This window comes from Myotis nattereri (genome assembly GCF_964212035.1).
Source record: "Myotis nattereri genome assembly, chromosome: 3".
NCBI lineage: Eukaryota > Metazoa > Chordata > Mammalia > Chiroptera > Vespertilionidae > Myotis > Myotis nattereri.
Window position 1 is genome coordinate 159,677,852 of NC_138077.1, and position 21,040 is coordinate 159,698,891.

At 41.0% G+C, this 21,040-nt stretch overlaps 1 protein-coding gene across 3 annotated transcripts in view; it reads right to left on the bottom strand.

Moving 5' to 3' along the window:
• The window catches only part of MIGA1 (mitoguardin 1), a 76,270-nt gene extending 60,797 nt beyond the window's left edge, over nt 1-15,473 (bottom strand). The window contains exons 1-4 of one of the 3 annotated variants that reach the window (XM_081088440.1): nt 15,364-15,473; nt 9,908-10,021; nt 6,664-6,841; nt 3,494-3,630 (exon numbers count right to left, since the gene is read on the bottom strand). In XM_081088440.1, the coding sequence (XP_080944566.1) occupies nt 3,494-3,630; nt 6,664-6,841; nt 9,908-10,006 (414 nt within the window). In that variant the 5' untranslated portion in view covers nt 10,007-10,021; nt 15,364-15,473. Of the gene's footprint in view, nt 1-3,493; nt 3,631-6,663; nt 6,842-9,907; nt 10,830-15,363 lie in introns of those variants that run through there. The other 2 variants (XM_081088441.1, XM_081088439.1) reach the window with 2 other exon arrangements.
• Nucleotides 15,474-21,040: the final 5,567 nt, after the last annotated feature.

Genomic DNA, 21,040 nt, shown 5'->3' on the forward strand with positions numbered 1-21,040 from the left:
AGAACATCTTTCCCACATAGACATTTGCCTTGCCTGGGGGGAAGACAGTCTACACACCCTATTGGAAAATACCTTGCCCTGAGGCCACTTAAGAGATTTAAAGTAACAATTAGCCTCCAGGCAGAAGCAACTGCCCCACCCTGTTGAAAAAACTCTCGCCACACTTGAGGATGATTGCCTGGGAGCAATTCAAGTGGGAATCCTATTAGTCTGTAGACAGAGGTGGTCTCTGGAGGCTTTGAGTCTTTGCCTGATCCAATTAGAAACAGCCTTTAACACTGTCCTGCACCAGAGATTGAGAGGTGAAGAAGATCTACCTAAAATATAGTCACAAACCCAAACAGACAACCAAAATGAGGAAAGAAAGAAACAATCTCCAAATGAAAGAACTAGGGAATTCTCCAGAAGAAGAGACAAATGAAGCAAAGATAAGAAATTTATCTGAAACAGAGTTCATAGTAATGATGTTTAAAATGCTCAACAGTATGAAAAAGAATATAGTAACTCTGAAAAAAGAACAGTCTGAGATAAAGAATGACATAACACAAATAAAGAACACATTGGAAGGAATACACAGCAGATTAGGGGAAGCTGAGGACCGAATCAGTGAATTAGAAGACAGAGTTGAAAATAACACTCAATTAGAGAACCAAAAAGAAAAACAATTAAAAAACAAGAGGACAGCTTAAGGGAGCTGTGGGACAATGTGAAACATAACAATATTAAAATAGTAGGTATGCAGAAGAGGCAGAAAGGGAGAAAGGAATAGAGAAGGTGTTTGAAGAAATAATGGTAGAAAACTTCCCTAACCTGGTAAAGGAAAAAGTAACAAGTTCAGGAGGCAGAGAAAACCCCAAACTAGAAGAACCCAAACAGACCCATGCTCAGACACATCATAATTAAAATGCCAAAAATTCAAGACAAAGAGAGAATCTTAAAGGCAGTAAGAGAAAAGAAAACTGTTACCTACAAAGGAGCTCCCATAAGGCTGACACCTGACTTCTCATCAGAAACTCTACAGGCCAGAAGGGAATGCCATGAATTACTCAAGGAATATAGAAAGCAAGGATCTGAGACCAAGATTACTCTATCCAGCAAGGCTATCATTCAAAACAGATGGTCAAATAAAGAGCTTCCCATACAAAAAAAAAAAAGGCTAAAGGAGTTCATCACCACTAAGCCAGCATTATAAGAAAACCTAAAGGGATTGATGTAAGGGATTGCTGAGAAGAAGAAACAGAGAGAGAAACCTAGCCATACAGAATTAAAATGGCTATAAATAAGTACCTCTCAATAATAACCCTAAGTGTAAATGGATGAAGTGCTCCAACCAAAAGGTGTAGGGTAGCTGAATGGATACAAAAACATGACCCAACTATATGCTGTCTACAAGAGATCCACCTCAAAACAAAAGACACACACAGGATGAAAGTGAAGGGATGGAAAAAAAATTTCCATGAAAATGGAAAAGAAAAAAAAGCTGGAGTAGCAATACTCATATCCAACAAAATAGACTTTAAAAGCATGATGCTAAGTGAAAGAAGCAAGTCAGAGAAAGATAAATATCATATGATCTCACTCATTTGTGGAAAATAATGAACAATATAAACTGATGAACAAAAATAGAGCCAGAGGGGGGAAAATATTCTACAATATAATAAAAGTAATCCTGTTATTTGCAGATATTTAATATTTTCTACAACTTTTGTGATATCATACTATGTTAGTACAGTTTGGTAATATTATTATACTTAAAATCCTTTTATCCTTGAAATATTTTTTATTGCATGTAATATTATATGTAAGGTCATTTTTCTTGAATAATTGGTGTTTACTGCACATAACATTATCATATTTAAAATCATTTCTCTTGAGATATTAATGTTTAGTGCATGTAACATTATTATATTTAAAATCGTTTTTCTTGAAATAAAAAAAAATAATAAAAAAAAATAAAATACAACCCAGCCGGGTGTAGCTCAGCGGTTGAGCGTCGACCCAGGAACCGAGAGGTCACTGGTTCGATTCCCAGTCAGGACATATGCCCAGGTTGCGGGCTTGATCCCCAGTGGGGGGCGTGCAGGAGGCAGCCGATCATTGATGTTTCTATCTCTCTCTACCTCTCCCTTCCTCTCTGAAATCAATAAAAATATATTTTTAAAAAATAATAATAATAAAATAAAATACCTTGGGGAAAAAAAGAATGGGGCAGCTATATATTCTAACAAAATATAGAAGATACAGAACAAAATATGGTGTACTGTAAGTTATTTTTTTAAATGAATACACATAAGCCCAGCTGGTGTGGCTCAGTTGGTTGAGCGTCATTCTATGCAACAGGAGGTGTCACAGGTTTGATTCCCCATCAGGGCACATGCCAGAATTGAGGGCTCTATCCCCAGTAAGGAGCATGCAAGAGACAGCCAATCGATGTTTGTTTGTTTCTCTCTCTCTCTCTCTCTCTCTCTCTCTCTCTCTCTCTCTCTCTCCCCCTTCCTCTCTCTGAAATCAATACAAAAAATAAAAAATAAATGAATATATATGATGGTAGAGGCATGCATTCCCTGAAAGATTATACATAAGAAAATGTCAGTTTGTCTCAAGGGGGGGAATTGAGGATCAGGAACACATCTTTCACTGTACATTTCTTGCTTCTGTATTTAACAAATGCATATACTACCTATTTTTTAAAATAATTTTAAACTATATTAGAGTTAAACAAACAGTAACTTCATTCCTCACTCATCAATCAATCCTATATAATAATAGGTTAATATGCAAATCGACCAAACAAAATGACCAGTCACTATGATGTGTATTGACCACCAGGGGGCAGACACTCAACGCAGGAGCTGACCCCTGGTGGTCAGTGTGCTTCCACAGGGCTCACAGCTGGCGAGTGCAGCGGTGTGGCGGCAGCCTCTCCCACCTCTGCGGCAGCACTAAAGATGCCTGACTCCCAGCTTAGGCCTGCTGCCTTTGGGGAGCAGGCCTAAGCTGTCAGTCAGACATCCCCTGAAGGCTCCTGGACTGCAAGAGGGCACAGGTCAGGCTGAGGGACACCCCCCAATGCACGAATTTCATGCACTGGGCCTCTCCTTCTATAATAATACTCGGAAGACAGAGGTGAGGAACTCCATACTTGGCTACAGCAAATCAAACATTTTTACCTAAGCAGGCTTATCAAGTGAGTTTTGTGACCTAGTACAAAATCTGGATGCATCTTCCAGCTTTTTGCAGAACATGTAGCTTTGAAGCAACATTTCCATATCACCACCATTTTTATAGGACCCCATGGGACCACATCACTTACTCAAAAAACCTGAAAGCAAACTGGCTAAATATTTAGCAAAAGGATAATTTCATTTGCCTGAAGAAAACAGGCTCAATCAGATTTTTTAAGGTTCTTTCCATATTAAGAACTACTGTAATTGTATAACATTTAAACCAATAGATAATCTTAAAAGAATAATTAATTTTCTTCTTTACTTACAGAGGCCAAACTCTGTGCAGAACCTGAGTATTTACTGAAAAGTCCTCCATTAGCATAGTTACAAGACTGAGATCCTTTGTCTTTGACAGAACTTAAAGATAATGTCAAATTCTGTCTACTACTGGAACAACTTGAACCTACCAAACAAACATAAATATTAAAATTATCGTAAGTCCAATGATAAATTTCAGGTAAAATTTCAAAGTTTATGTTATATTAATTCACAAAGCTGATCTTAAAATATATTTCACTCAATTGTATAAGTTATTAAGTGTACACCATTATTAAAATCTGCATCTTTATACAATGTTTTTAATATTGCTAAAATATGATTCTTAAATGAAGAATAAAACATTCATCTAATTAATTAGGGTGGTATTTGATGATCTAATGTAATACAAAAATATTGAAAACTCTGAACCTCCCCTGCCCAGGTGGCTCAGCTAGTTGAGCGTCTACTCATGAACCAGGAGGTCACGCTTAGATTCCTAATCAGGGCACATGCCTGAGTTGTGGGCTTGATTCCCCAGTAGGGGGTGTGCAGGAGGCAGCCAATCAATGATTCTCTCTCATCATTGATGTTTCTATCTCTCTCTCCCTCTTCCTTCCTTTCTGAAACCAATAAAAAAATTTATTTTTTTTAATCAATAAAGCCCTAACCGATGTGGCTCAGGGGATGGAGTGTCGGCCTGCGGACTGGAGGGTCCCAGGTTCGATTCGGGTCAAGGGACAATGTCCGGGTTGCAGGCTCGATCCCTAGTGGGGGGCATGCAAGAGGCAGCCAATCCATGATTCTCTCTCAGCACTGATGTTTCTATCTCTCTCCCCTTTCCTCTCTGAAATAAAAAATATAAATTAAAAAAAAATCAATAAAAGCATATCCTGAGGTGAGGATTTTTTTTTAAAATACAACTATGAACCTTTAAATTATAAATTTAACAATATAAGCATTTCCTTTCCTGAATTACACATAAACTGTATCCATATCACATTTCATTGTGATTATTTTTTTTATACAGCTGATGCCCTTAATCATCTATCCATTGGTTTAGGGCAGATATTATGCCTTAGATTATCTTAATGCTGTACCTCAGACACTCTTCTATTCAAATGCTGGCATTTATTAGTTATATGAACTTAAGCAAGTCATTTACCATATCTCAATTTTGTTTATGTATAAAATTGGAACAATAACATAATTATAGTCCAAATTCATAAGATTTCTATAAAGATTAACTAACAAAGTGAATATATAGCATTTAACACTGTACCTGAAATCTAATAAGATCTTAGTAAGAGCCATCATTACTGTTGTAATATTCAGTGGACTTGGTACAAAATAGTCATTTGTTAATTATTTGCTGTGCAAATGAATCACATAAGCATAAGATACACTAAATCATAAACCTAAAAATAATTTAAAAATTAAGAAAATAAGAAATCCTGCATGCTCAAGAAATTATTTTCATTGACACAATTTAATAATATGTACTATATCCCGAACAGAAACTACATTATATACTAAGGAAATAGTCAGCAAGTGTATACATAGCAAGAAAAACATCCTAAAGTGAATAATGGGGCACTGGTTAAATAAATAAGGGTTTATTTATACAAATTTAACACAGTACATATTAAAAGTGAGAGCACATATGTGAATTATTTTTTATAATACTGAAAATTAATAAGTAAATAAAAATGTAAATTATGGCATAGATATATATTTATTGACCTGGAAGGACATTCTTACATACTGTTAAATATTTTAAGATCACGTTACAAAAGGTATGATCTGAATTTTACCTAAAATATATAAATCATCCCTGACTGACTTGACTCAGTGGATAGAGCATCAGCCTGAGGACTGAAGGGTCCTGGTTCAATTCCAGTCAAGGGCACATGCCCGGGTTGACTGACGGCTCGATCCCCAGCAGGGGGTGTGCAGGAGGCAGCTGATCAATGATACTCTTTCATCATTGATGTTTCTATCTCTCTCCCTCTCCCTTCCTCTCTGAAATCAATAAAAATATAAATAAAAATATATAAAAATCATTTTCTTGTACATAATACAGTAGCACCCTCCTCCCCCCACCCCCCCACCTTATCTGTCAGGAATACATTCCAAGATGCACAGTGGATGCCTTAAAACACAAATAGTACTGAACTATATATATAGATATATGTATACACACAGTTTTTTGTGTATACACACAGTACATACATACTTCATGGTTTCCCTTTGGCACATGCAAATTGTCAAACCATTACTCTTGTGCTTTGGGGTGATTATTAAGTAAAATAAGGGTTATTTGAACACAAGCTCTCTGATACCGTGACAGTCAATGTGATAAGTGAAATGGCTACCAGGTGATTAAAAGGTGGGTAGCATATATAGCGTGGATGTGGGGGACAAATGGATGATTCTGTCCCAGGCCAGATGAAGCAGGACAGCATACAATTTCATCACACTACTCAGATCGGCACACCATTTAAAAATTACGAATTCTTTATTTTTGGAACTTTCCATTTAATATTTTCTGATGGTTGACTGCAGGTAACTGAAACTATATAGTAAGCAAAACCATGGATAGGGGAGACTACTGTATAAAATTTTATGTCTCAATATTATCTTTATTTGTTTTTGTTTTTTTTTCCCCTCAATATGATATTTAAAAGGAAATATAAATGGACAGACATATGCCAAAATATTATCAGTAGTTATTTCCAGGCGATAAAGTTTCCAATGGTTTTAATTTCTTCTATTTGCCCATCTGTATTTCCTAATTTGTCTAAAATTAATCTGCATTATTGATGAGTTAAATATTAAGGAAGAAAATTTTGGAGACTAAACCACTGAAATTATTGCATTCAGTTATGATTTACATATAACTTTTTTTTAACATATTTTATTGATTTTTCACAGAGAAGAAGGGAGAGGGATAGCGAGTCAGAAACATCGATGAGAGAGAAACATCGATGAGAGAGAAACATCGATCAGCTGTCTCCCGCATATCCCCGAGTGGGGATGTGCCCACAACCAAGGTACATGCCCTTGGCTGGAATCGAACCCAGGACCCTTCAGCCCACAGGGCGACGCTCTATCCACTGAGCCAAACCGGTCAGGGCTATAACATTTCTTTTGTAGACTTAATTTAGCTATTTCTACATACCTTTTTCTGACGCTGCTCTTTTAGTGTATTCAAGTATGAGGTGCTCTGGTTCCCATGGTAATATTTTTCCTTTCTTCTTCCCACGTCTTCTTTTAAAATGATGGGCCAGAAAAATTACAGATATGGCAGTCACTGAAGTTACCACAATCAACTTTTTAGCTACCGGTGAAAACCTGATCTGGAAAAGATGCAGTTAGGTCGAGAAAAACTTCTTTTATTTGTTCACGTAAAATAAAGACATAAAAACTAAAATTATTCTTAAACTAATCTAGTATTAAATACTACCCAGGTAATATTTATTCATTCAATGCAGCTAGCTAAATTTGAATTGTAGAACCAACCCTCCCACCAAAAAAAACGAAATGAAGTAATTGTTTACCCACTGCTCTGAAGTTCTCAGGTAAGTAGCATTACTCAAGGAATCAAGAGGAGCATAACATTATTCAACCTCGTTAATATTTGTTGAACAACTAAGGATTAATTCTGCAACTGAATTTTCCGCCTAAATGATAGCAAGATTTTTCATTATTGGAATGATTAAATCAAACCTTCTCAATGAACCAATTTTTTTAACCATCTAGAAATTTAGACAAACATACATTAACTCAATTTGTAAAAGCATCTGAATAAGCCATTTTATTTGTGAATTAATCAACAAATTCTCAGCATCTTACAATGTACTTGCACTGTGCTATAAAAATTAAAATAGAGAAAACCAAGATGGCGGCATAGGTAAACACCGGAGTTAGCAGCCTCGAACAACCACTTCACAAATACAACTAAAAGACAGAACAGACATCGCCCCGAACCACAGGAAGACTGGCTGAGGGGAAATTCTTCAACTTGAAGGAAAGAGAACAGCATATGAGACTCAAAGGAGGCACAGTGCGGAAAATACAAAGGTGCGGAGGTACACGCGGAGCAGGCTGGTAGCTGAGGGCGGGGTTGTCGTTTTCAATCAGGAGGGAGTCTCAGATTCTGAGCTCCAGTTCTGGGCGAGTCTCTAGGGACCGAGACTCAAACAGGAGAAGCGGGACTGTCTGGCATCGGTCAGAATGAGAGGGCAGCTTTCTCTCCGAGCTTTGCAGCGGTTGCTGGGACTCTGAGAGGCAGAGCCTCTGGGGACGGGACTGAGAGCAGCCATAACTGCTCCCTCCACCCGCTCTGTTGATCCCGTGAGACCCGCCCCGCCCAAGCCCTGCACAGAGCCATTTGCCGGATAGCCTCAGGCAAAGGCTAGATTAGCACCTCCCTAGAGGACAGACGTTTTCCCACTGCAGACACAGCTGATTCTCACAGCCAGTTGGCCTGGAGGTCAAATCCCCCTAGTATTAACTACAACAATCAAGGCTTAACTACAACAAGACTGCGCACAAAGACCACTAGGGGGTGCACCAAGAAAGCATAAAAAATGCGGAGACAAACAGGACAAAACGGTCAATGGAGGATATTGAGTTCAGAACCACACTTTTAAGATCTCTCAAGAACTGTCTAGAAGCCGCCGATAAAGTTATTGAGATCCTCAAGAAATCTAACGAGACCCTCGATGTTGTGATAAAGAACCAACTAGAAATTAAGCATACACGGACTGAAATAACGAATATTATACAGACTCCCAACAGCAGACCAGAGGAGCGCAAGAATCAAGGCAAAGATTTGAAATGCGAAGAAGCAAAAAACACCCAACCGGAAAAGCAAAATGAAAAAAGAATCCGGTTAAGTATTTTGCCAAAGTTACTCAATCACACAATTCCAGTGTTGGAACATGAATCAAAGACAAGATGTGTTTAAATCCATGCAGGTTATGTATGATGTGTTGAAATTACTTCAGTCACAATGACATATCTCACTATTACTATGTTATATAATAAAATTATACTACATTATTATAATCCTATCTAATAATAGACAAACATGGTAATTAACCATACCTCCGACATGCTTCCCATTGGCTAATCAGGGCGATATGCAAATTAACTGCCTACCAAGATGGTAGCTGGCAGCCAGGCAGCTGAAGCAAACAGGAGGCTTGCTTGCTCCAGTGATGGAGGAAGCTATGGTTCCCCGCCTGCCGCTGCCGGCCTCTGAGTTGCACTCTAAGAAACAATGTTGCAATTATAGAAGCTAAACAAACCCCAGAAACCAGCTTTCAGCCAGCCAGGCCTCAGACCTGGAGCTGCAACAGTGTTTCAATTATAGAAGCCAAACAAACCCAGATACCTGCTTTCAGCAGCTGAGGTCTCAGAGCTGAAGCCGAGCCTCAGAGCTAAAGCCAGCTCTCAGTTCCAGTGACAGCCATAGAAGGTAAATAAATCCCAGAATTAAAAAAAGAAAAGAAAAAAGGAGAGGTTGGGAGCTTCAGTCACCCACCAGCCTGAAAACGGCCCTCAGCCCCTCACCCAGGTTGTCCAGGCACCCCAGTGGGGACCCCCACCCTGAAGGGGGTGTGACCAGCTGCAAACAGCCATCATACCCTAATCCAGGCTGGCCAGGCTCCCAAGCGGGACCCCCAACCTGATCCGGGACACCCTTCAGGGCAAACCAGCCGGCCCCCTCCCGTGCACCAGGCCTCTACCCTATATAGTAAAAGGGTAATATGCAAACTGACCCTAACAGCAGAAAGACTGGGAATGACTGGTCACTATGACACACACTGACCACCAGGGGGCAGATGCTCAATGCAGGAGCTGCCTTCTGGTGGTCAGGGCACTCCCACATGGGGAGCTCTGCTCAGCCACAAGCCAGGCATGTAGGAAGCAGCCAATCAATGATTCCTCCTCATCATTGATGTTTCCATCTCTCTCTCCTCAGACATAGAAGCATCAAACCTCAGAGGGAGGGAGGAGAGGTGGGGAGGAGGGGGGTTTGGGGGTAAGAGATCAACCAAAGGACTTGTATGCATATAAGCATAACCAATGGACACAGACAGTTGGAGGGTGAGAACATGTGCTTGGGGGGCAGGAGAGAGAGGTCAATGGGGGAAAAAGGAGATATGTAATACTTTCAACAACAAAGAATTTAAATAAAAGTAATACAACCCCTTTTAAGAGTTATGAATTTGATAACAACAACAACAAAAACACAAAATAAAACCAAGGTAAGTTGTAAACTACTTTAATAAATATTTTGACTGAACCTTTTAAAACTTCAACTAAATTTTAAACACTGAAAGCAAAATATGCTCTGAGCAGTAAACTTATTATTCAACTTCATGTTAGTTTCTTTCTTTTTTTTTTTTTTTTACCTGAGAAAGAGAATAGTACCAAGACAGGGGGCGATCAAACGCTCTTAGTGCTGTGGTCTTCAAGGAAAACTGTGATTCGCTTACTGTTTCTTCTGACATGACTCCTCTTCTAATCTTCATTATATGAAACATAAAAACCACAAAGATTTCTGGTTACTCTACCAATATAATAAATTAATATATTAATAATTCATGATATTACATTTACCTGAAGAGCATTGTGAGCCAAATTTACTTCAACTAAATTTACTTATTATTACTTATTATTCACCAAAGCAGCCAAAAAGTAAATGAGTTAAATTTGAACTTGAGTTCAGGTAGTTAAATTTCCTTCCAGTTAAATAAACATTTCAGCTTTTACATAATACTTTAAATCTATTTCTCCCCATGTACTTCCTTCAAATAACAGTGGGGGTGGGTAATGGTGAGTATTGAAAGGAATCTGCTTGAATCATGATTCCCGCAACTAGAAAGGAACCTCAGCGTTCACTGAACTTCAGAACTCAAGCATTTATTATCCTACTGTTCCATTTTAAAGATCTTCAAAAAAGTGCCATATACATGCTATGAAATTTAGATATAGTTTTAATGCCTATTTCTATAGAAACCAAAGAAAGAAGAGTCAGATGTCTACAGATGAGGCAGATGTCACTCAGAGAGACCCTTACAGGTAGCAGAACCTGACTGAAACATGATGGTTCAGGGTCTATGTTTTACAGACACAGAAACCCAATTTTATCATTGTACCCAGCTGGACACATACTAAACAAATTCACAGAGTATTGCTGTATAAATTAGTTTACAAATTTATTCATTCACAATAAGGAAATATACTATCTAGTGAAAGAATAGTTACACTACCAAAACATACCCTTTCTGAAATAAAATATTATAGGGAGCTGAATTAATAATTAATTAAAAATCCTGCCTGGCAAGCACAAATTTAATGGGTTCTGAGGAATATTCATCCAGGCCAAGAAAAAGGTACACCTACCAAACTTAACATTTCTTTTCCTTAGATAGTGCTATATAAACATTACCAAAGAGAAAAAACAAATTACCAACAATCCCTCTATAAAACCTTATTTGCTATACTTTCTTTAAGTCCTTTATATTTCTGCATGTATTTTCTCTGCTCTCTTTTTCTGGATTCCAGCAGACTACTCCCTTCTGTTAATACCGCCCCTTTTCAGACAAGCATTAAAACTACTGATTAAGTAGTTTCATTTCACATCAAACACAGCAATATATTTAGGATGGGTTATTGCTACTACTAACACCCGATCACTTATTAGTGCCACAATGTAAATTTAATTCCCCCTCACGCATATTGGAATTACAATGTTCAGGCTCAGGATAATTAGTTCTAACTTAAGTATAGTACACTTATCCTAACAAAAAACAAACAAACAAAAAACTGTGATGTGGACATTATAGAGAAATACAAAGGAAACCATGAAGAAACAAACAAGGATTGCTGGCAGGGGTCATTGTTCCTGCACTGGGACCTCCCTCTGCCGTAGAGCTGGCTGGCAGCCATATCTGAGTTTCCATCAGTGATTCCCTGAGACTTTGCCCCATCCAATTTGCAGCCCCACTTAACCTGTTTGTAGTGGCTTTTCCTTATGAAAGACCTGTCCTGGCTCAGACTTCAGACTTTGCTAAGATCTCTCAAACAAGCTGCAGTTGGCATCAGCATGCCCTAAACCTATCAGTAAAAGGCCCAAGACCCAGCACTAGCACCAGCCTGCCTTGCTTCACAGGTGGGCCTCACCTGGTCACTTCCAAGCCCAATACAAGTAGCAGCCATCTGCAGACCTGTCTGTAATTCCTGCCCCATGGCCCCAGGCAGTGGCTGACTTTGCACCTCCCAGGAGGCTCCAGAGCCAGTGCACCAGGTGGGACAGCTTACGACCATACCAGATTACAACTCTACACATCCACAAAAGACACACTCAAGGGGCAGATTCAATAAGTACCAAAGCCCCACTGAAAAAAGTCCTGCTCCATAGGGGTGTCTTCTGTATAGCAGCTCTACCACTATAGTCACAGCTGGTCCTCACAGCCAATTGGTCTGGAGGTCAATTCCTCAAACTGACACCAACAGCAATCAAGGCTCAACTACAACATGACTGTGCACACAGCCCAACCAGGGGTGCACCTAGAGTGCTTAGCTCAGGTGACTCAGGAGTCTGAACCACTGGGCCCCACAGGACATTTACAACACAAAGCCACTCTACCAATTCCAGGAGACATAGAAGCTCTACCTAATACATAGAAACTAACACAGGGTAGCAGCCAAAATGTGGAGACAAAGAAAACAGGTCACAAATGAAAGAAATGGAAGCAAGCAAACACAGAGTTCAAAACAATGGTTATAAGGTTACTCAAGGATCTCAATGAGAGCTGCAAGGATCTTAGTGGGACTTTCAAAGACATGAAAAAGGACCAGTCAGAAATTAAGCATACACTAACTGAAATAAAGAATAATTTACAGGGACTCAAGATAGGGTAGAGGATTCCGAGAATCAAATCAATGATTTGGAATATAAGGAAGCAAAAAACACCCAATCAGAAGAGCAAAAAGAAAAAAAGAGTTAAAAAATATGAAGGTGGGACAACTTTAAGCATACCAACTTTTGCATTATGGAGGTGCCAGATGAGAAGAGAAAGAGAGCAAGATACTAGAAACCTATTTGAAGAAATAATGACAGAAAACTTTCTCTATCTGGTGAAAGAAACAGACTTATAAGTATAGGAAGTGCAGAGTCCCAAACAAGAGGAACCCCAAGAGGACCACACCAAGACACATCATCATTAAAATGCCAAGAGCTAAAGACAAAGAGAGAATCTTAAAAGCAGTAAGAGAAAAGCAGTTAGTTACCTACAGGGGAGCGTCCATACGACTGTCAGCTGATTTCTCAACAGAAACTATGCAGGCCAGAAGGGAGTGGCAAGAAATTTTCAAAGTGATGAATAGCAAGGACCTACAACCAAGATTACTCTACCCAGCAAAGCTATCATTTAGAATTGAAGGTCAGATAAAGAGTTTCACACACAAGAAAAAGCTAAAGGAGTTCATCACCACCAAACCAGTATTACATGAAACGTTAAAGGGTATTCTTTATGAAGAGGAAGAAGAAAAAGATAAAAAATATGAAGAATAAAAAGGCAATAAATACATATCTATCAACAATTGAATCTAAAAATCAAAATAAACGAATAAGAAATCTAATGAACAGACTAAGCTAGTGAATCAAATAGAATCAGAGGCATGGAAATGGAACAGACTGACCATTCTCAGAGGGAAAGGAGGTGGGGGGCAGGAAGAGATAAAAGAAAGACCTTATACGCATACAGGCATTACCAACGGACACAGACAACAGGGTGGTAAAGGCCTGGGACAGGGGAGAACCGGGTGGAGGTGGTCAAAGCGGGGGTAAGGGGGGAACATCTGTAATACTCTCAACAATAAAGATGTAAAAGAAGAAAAAAAAATACTGAGAGTAATTCACCCCAAGTGAATTTTTCCATAATAGAGGGTTCCAAATTTTTAAGCAGAGGGAAAAGAAAATAAACACTTCAATTTGCTGCAGGGGTTTTCTCAAATGAATTCTGACAAATCTGTACTCTTGCATTCTAACTACCTCATTACTTTTCATTTAAAATCACTGAGGAGCCCTAACCGGTTTGGCTCAGTGGATAGAGCATCGGCCTGCAGACTCAAGGGTCCGAGGGGCATGTACCTTGGTTGCGGGCACACACCCAGTAGGGAGTGTGCAGGAGGCAGCTGATTGATGTTTCTCATCGATGTTTCTAACTCTCTATCCCTCTCCCTTCCTCTCTGTAAAAAATCAATAAAATATATTAAAAAATAAAAATAAAATAAAATCACTGAGGAAGTGATTCCAAACTTAATCATTAATAATTGAATAACTTTTAAAAACCAGCCATTTCAGTTGCTTTCATACGTATTAATTAAAATAAACATGAAGACAGTTTCATGATTATGCACATTTGTAGAGGGTCTAAATCATCACAAAAAAATATTGTACTATGTAATATTACTCACTTGTCTCTATTCTAACCACCGGAGAGTTAAAAATAAGTGTCACAAATAGAGATTGCCTCTTAAACACCCTAAAATTCTATTCTACAACTTGGTTTTATAATCCAAGCAAGAATGAAACTATGGCCTAGCTGGTATGGCTTAGTGGATAGAGCTGAGGACTGAAGGGTCCCGGGTTCCATTCCTGTCAAGGGCACATGCCCAGGTTGCGGGCTCAATCCCTAGTGGGGGTGGGGGGAGGACGTGCAAGAGGCAGCACACCAATGGTTCTCTCTGACCATTGATGTTTCTCTCTCTCCTCCCTTCATCTCTGAAATCAATAAAAATATACTTTTTTAAAAAGAATGAGCCCTTGCCGGTTTGGTTCAGTGGCTAGAGCCTCCGCCTGTGGACCAAAGGGTCCTGGGTTTGATTCCAGTGAAGGGCAGGTACCTTGGTTGCAGGCTCCACCCGACTGTGCCCTGGTCGAGTGCGTACAGGAGGCAACACATCGACGTTTCTGTCTTTCTTTCCCTCTCTCTTCCACTCTCCCTAAAAATCAACAGAAAAATATCCTCGGATGAAGATTAACAACAAAAAAGAATAAAACTCTGAAATACGCCCCCCCCCCCAATGTTGACGTGAAGCATAAATCTGCATGACCAAACTTTGAGAAGATACAAAGCAAAAATGCTTAGTCGCTACAAAGATAACATTAAAAAATAAAGGTCTGTGCAACCGCAAGATCTGTTAAGAATCATCCTCCATAAAATAAATGTTGAACCATTTTATTCAATGAAGGGCTCCGACAGGACAATCCGGATGCTAAAGCATCTTCAAAGAAAGCATCATCTTCCCCCTGCTCACATCACGGCCATTCAAGCAGAACCTTGGACCGCACCGGCTGCCCAGCTCCAGGGCGCTGTCCCCCTCAACCCCCGGCTCCAGGGCGCTGCCCCAGCTCCAGGGCGCTGCCCCCCGAGTCCAGGGCGCTGTTCCCCCCCCCCTCCCCCCAGGTCCAGGGCACTGCCCCGGCTCCAGGGCGCTGCCCCTCCAGCTCCAGGGCACTGCCCCGGCTCCAGGGAGCTGCCCCTCCAGCTCCAGGGCACTGCCCCGGCTCCAGGGGCCGCCCTAGCGCCCAGCCCGCTCTGCGGTCTCCCGCTCCCTTTACAGGAGGACCAGAGAAGGAGCTGGCTCTCAGCTCTGCCGCCCAGCCCCTCACTCGGCGGGGCACGGGCCAGCTCACCCTGATTCAGCGCCCCCCTTGGCGGGCCTCCCTCCGGCGTGGGAAGTCCCCTGGCTTTCCGTGCCAGCAGCCCGCACTCGGAATCCGAGGGCTAGGGCGGCGCTGGGACCCGTACCCGCCCCTCCCGGCCGCCGCCTCTGCCCCGTGACCCCTCCTGGGTACCTGGCGCGGCAGACCAGGTGCAGCGGGCGCACGCCTGCTTCCCCGCCGCGGCCGGGAGCTGAGCGGCAGTCGCCCGGCCGGGAGGGCGGAGTCCTTCCGGGGTCAGGAGTGGGAAGGTGAAGAGAAAGCGGCGGGGCCGGCTAGCCCGTCTGCGTGAGGGGCTACGTGTGAAGCAGCTCCCGCCATTTTTGTTTAGGATAGACTCTCTGCCCCCCACCCCCGCCCTTGCCAGATGAATGTAGAAATTAGATGAGAAGAATTACATCTTGTTATAATGCTGTCAAGCGCTAGTATTGGCCCTGGCTGGGTTGGCTCAGTGGATAGAGCGTCGGCCTGCGGACTGAAAGGTCCCAGGTTCGGTTCTGGTCACAGGCATGTACCTTGGTTGCAGGCATATCCCCAGTGGGAGGTGTGCAGGAGGCCACTGATCAATGTTTCTAACTCTCTATCCTTCTCTTTTCCTCTCTGTAAAAAATCAACAAAGTATATATTTTTTTTAAAAAAGAGCTAGTATTGTAGTTCATAACCTTTTGTGGAACTAGGACCATTCTGTGAATCTGGTGAAAACTATGGGGTCTCTCCCTCAGAAAAATGCACATAAACACATACTTATACAGTATTTTTAAAAAATTATATACATTACATATATATACATACATATAAAGTTCTCAAAAAATGTATACACACTTTGAACAATTATAAAGGCAGTGTTTATTAAAATACATTTCATTTTCAAAATTGAACTATCAGGAAAAGAAATTGAGTTATCAGCTGTTAAAGTGTTATACATTTTGGGGGGGAGATATATATATATATATATATATATATATATATATACATACATATATATATATACAGTTCAGATGTCCTAAACCAATCCATAGATCCCAGATTAAGAACTTCTACTACTATAGACCCTGAGCCCCTAAACTAATGAATATTAGCAGACATTCCAACCCTGTATTGATAATGAAGTTATTGATTTTTTGTTATTGTCATTATTTAACAGAGGAGAAGCCTGCAACCAATGTAAGTGCCCTTGACCGGAATTGAACCTGTGACCCTTTGGTCCGCAGGCCAAGGCTCTACCCGCTGAGCCAAAGCCGCTAGGGCAAAGTTATTGATTTAAATTCCTCTAGCTTTTCTCCGCATTTCCTACTGAATTAGACTACCAAATAATATGTGAATATGGCCAACTCTGAGGGGTTAGGCAGGGTGTTCACTGCACTGAGGTTCTGTTTAATACATAGTAAACCATTGGAGGGGAGGACAACAAAACAAAATGCTGTTTCTATGTGCAGTCCTAAGCCAAAACATTCCATCAGAACTGCAGATTTAAAATTATTGTGGTGAGAAGCCAAAATAATTTTGTAAGTATAGTTAAAACACAAGAGCAAATGTTACTATTCCTATTTAAGGACCTAAAATGAACAATTTTTTCTGTCAGTTTTCAAAATTCCCATTTAGTCAAAATGGAAAATAAGGAGAATGATAATACCAATGTGTGATGTCACTAGACAATAAGTGAAAGTGCCCAGACTGAGTTCTATGTGGAAATATTTTACATTTATAAAATAAATGGTTCTCTTGACAGTTGAAGAACCTGGAATTTGTAAGACTATTTTGTTTATTCCTCCATCTTCTCTTCTACCTCCTCCCAACTTCCCACAACTTCCAAACATTCAGTCTAATGGGAAGAGCAGCAATGATGACTACCAATTCAAGCGACTTTTCTAAGAACATTATCCCCTTTACTTCCACAACAAACATTATGAGAGAGATATTATACACTGAGTATCAATTTTACTCTTTAATAGGAGAGTAAGAAATGCTATATTTTATTTATTTATTAAATCAATGTAATTTGCCCCAAGCCTCCCATCTCCTGGGTTGCCAGAATATTCAGTCTTAATCATTATTGGGTATATCAGGATCCTGTTAGCTACAAGCAAAAGAAAACCAAACAAATAGTCTCTTAAACCATAGGATATGGTATTTCACATGAATGCAACTGCAGATAGACAGTCTCCTATTTGGACTTGAATTCTTCTGATACCCTGGCCCAGAGGGGGGAAATGGGGCTTGGATTAATTCTAAAGGTTTGTTCCTCTACCAGATAACCAAAGTCACCTTGCAATGCTTATCAAACCAGGGAGTAGAATTCATGGAGTAATATTAGTTGTTTCTACCATCCTAATATGGAAGTACTTGCTACATCAACCTTTAATGAATTTGGAGGATTCTATATGCATAGTGTAAAAACAATGCTGTAGATCTGACTACCAGAGTTCGAATACATTTTCTGTTACATACTACGTATGTGGTCTTAGGCAAGGTACTTAACCTCAGCTTCCTCATTGGTGTGTTGGGAAGATAAATGTAATCCTATATAATAAAAGAGAAACATATAAATTGACTGTACCTCCACGATGCCCACCAGCCAATCAGGAGTGAGTATGCAAATTAACCCAAGAAAGATGGTGGGTTAATTTGCATACACAGGCACTGGGCAGGGAGAGGATAGCTGAAGGCATGGGGGAATGTGGCTCCCTCGGTCTCTCCCAGCAACTGGGGGAGCCAAGCCACTGGGCAGAGAGCAGAGCGGGAGAGCTGGCGGAGAGTGGAGCGGCTTGGGGAACTTGGCTCCCCAAGCCACCAGACGGAGAGCAGAGAAAGAAAGCTGGCAGCTTGGAGGAATTGGCAGAGTGGGAGCCCATGGGACTGAGACAGAGCAGAAAGGGAAAACCAAGAGTGTGGGAAGCACCAGGAATTATGGGAATAGTACTTCTAGTGGCAGCCCCAGAACCTGAAGTGGAAGCCCAGAGCGCAGGGAGCACCAGGAATGCTGTGAATCGTAGTTCTGGTGGCAGATGGATCTCCTAGACCAGTGGTTCTCAACCTGTGGGTCGCAACCCCTTTGGGGGTCGAACAACCCTTTCACAGGGGTTGTCTAAGACCGTTGAAAAACACATATATAATTACATATTGTTTTTTGTGATTAATCACTATGCTTTAATTATGTTCAATTTGTAACAATGAAATTGGGGGTCACCACAACATGAGGAACTGTATTAAAGGGTCGTGGCATTAGGAAGGTTGAGAACCACTGTCTTAGACACTAGAGCAGTGGTTCTCAACCTGTGGGTCGTGATCCCTTTGGCGGTCGAACAACCCTTTCACAGGGGTCGCCTAAGACCATCCTGCATATCAGATATTTACATTACGATTCATAACAGTAGCAACATTACAGTTATGAAGTAGCAACAAAAATAATTTTATGGTTGGGGGTCACCAACATGAGGAACTGTATTAAAGGGTCGCGGCCTTAGGAAGGTTGAGAACCACTGCGCTACAGCAAAGTGAGCCTGGAGCAAGTTACTGTTGTGGTGGGGGATGGAGGGAAAGCAAAGGTGAGAGACATAAGTAAAATCAGAGCGTCTAGGAAAAATTAAAGGGAAGATATCCTAAAACTTCCAGGAAATCTCCAACAATGAAGCAAAGAAAACAAAATTGCCACTATTATTCTGCGAGCAACAAACCAAACTGGGTTGGGGGTCTCAGACAATTCGCTCATATGATTGCAAAGACAGACAGAAACTCCTGGATTGGAGAGGGCTCCCCTGAGGGCTCCCAGATTGGAGAGGGTGCAGGTTGGGCTGAGGGACACCCCCCTCCCCCGCCTGTGCACGAATCTTCATGCAACAGGCCCCTAGTAATAAGTATAAAGCACTAAGATGCTTATGAAAAATTTTAACTTGGATTACTTGTATCTCCATAGATTCCAAGGATAAAACTCTATCCTATATAATAAAAGGCGAATTTGCAAATCGACCAAATGGCTGAATGTCTGGTCACTATGATGCGCACTGACCACCAGCAGGCAGATGCTCAATGTAGGAGCTGCTCCCTGGTGATCAGTGCGCTCCCACAGAGGGAGCACCGCTCAGCCAGAAGCTGGGCTTACTGCTGGCAAGTGCAGCAGTGGTGGCAGGAACCTCTCCTGCCTCCAAGACAGCGCTAAGGACCCCTCTGGGGATGTCTGCCTGCCAGCTTAGGCCTGCTCCCTGGGGTCCCAGATCACAAGAGGGCGCAGGCCAGGCTGAGGGGCACCCCCCACCCCCCACCCAAGTGCACAAATGTCATGCACTGGGCCTCTAGTTTCCATATAATTGGTTTCCTTTGTAATTCTATATGTTTTGTCTTATGCCTGTAGAAACATTACTTTGAGAAGGGGGTCCATAGGCTTTACCAGAATGTCAAAGGGTTCAATTATACCTGTAAAATGGTTAAGAACTTAGAACAATCTTGGCAAATACTTTTAAGGTACATGACATTTTAAGTGGGACTTTTTCCATGTCTTTTGGCAGCAGCTCCGTAGTTGAGAAAAATAGATGCCAAGTGCCTTCTTAAAAAAGGATGCTAGAGCATCCAGAATATGCTAGGAGAATGCGAAGCCCATTTAGCAATCCTCCATCCTCATGTACTTCCAGGGAATGAAATGGAAGAATTGATCAAAAAATACTAGAGAATCAAAATGACCAGGAAGTAGTTTTCTGGAGTGCTGTGCATTTTCCTTCCCCTTCCCCAAGCGGGGAGAGAAAAGTGCTTATCCCATCCTACCCCTACCTCAAGCCAACCGAAGGAGCCTTAAGAAACTCAGACAACTTGACCTCTATGCCCTAGCTTATGTCACCTGGAAAAGAGTATATGTATAAAGACAACAGACTGTGCAAAGAGGCCTTTGCTGGCAGAACAGAGCGAGAAGATTGCAGCGGAAGTGGCATGTACGTGCAGTTTTGCAAGAAAAGCTTTCCTGTGGGCCCCGAAGGTAGCCAGGCTTGAATTACCTTAAAAAGCTGTACTTCCAAACCCAAAGCTAGGTGGACCAGTGGTTATAGCCACAAATAGTTTTCCTACTGTTCAGAAAGGAAACAGAGAGAGGTCCCCAGCAAGGCGAGCAGTCATTAAGGAGCCCACAGAGAGGCCCTGAAAGGAAAGAGCCAGCATTTTGGAGTGGGCCTATAGGCAGAAGGTGCCAAAGTCAGATTTAATTGCAGCGATTTGGTGTGTTTAATATTTTATTTAGGATGTTTAGGATCACTGCTCGCTCCAGCTGAGACAATATATGGTCAATGTACTTCATGAATTATTGGTGGAAACAGCACTTATCAAGTAACAACATTAAGCCTGACCAAAATCTAGCACTTTGAAAAGTTAAAAACAATTACATCACCTAAGTAGATGAATTCTTTTAGGTAATTCATATATCCGATTACTTTTTTGATTAACCGCTAAAACCTGGCAGAGTCCCCAGAAGTAACCTAGATTCTCCTTTCAAATCCACACAATGCGATAGGGCTTATACTGGCTATTGTATCTCTGTTTCATCACCCACCCAAAAGTATTTGACAGGATTCTTCTACACGTCAAAACTAAGCTAACCAAGGTATCCACTATTCAGAGTATGGTTCTAGATGCTAATTTAAAACATCTATTCTATACACATATCCAGATATTGCAGATTCGGTTCCTCAAAATGTTAATTATATGATCCAATTCCTCTTCTAGATAATACCCGAGAGAAATGAGAACATACAGCTACATAAAAGCTTGTATATGAATGTGCATAGCAACATTATTCATAATGGCTAAAACGTGAAAACAACCCAAATGTTTG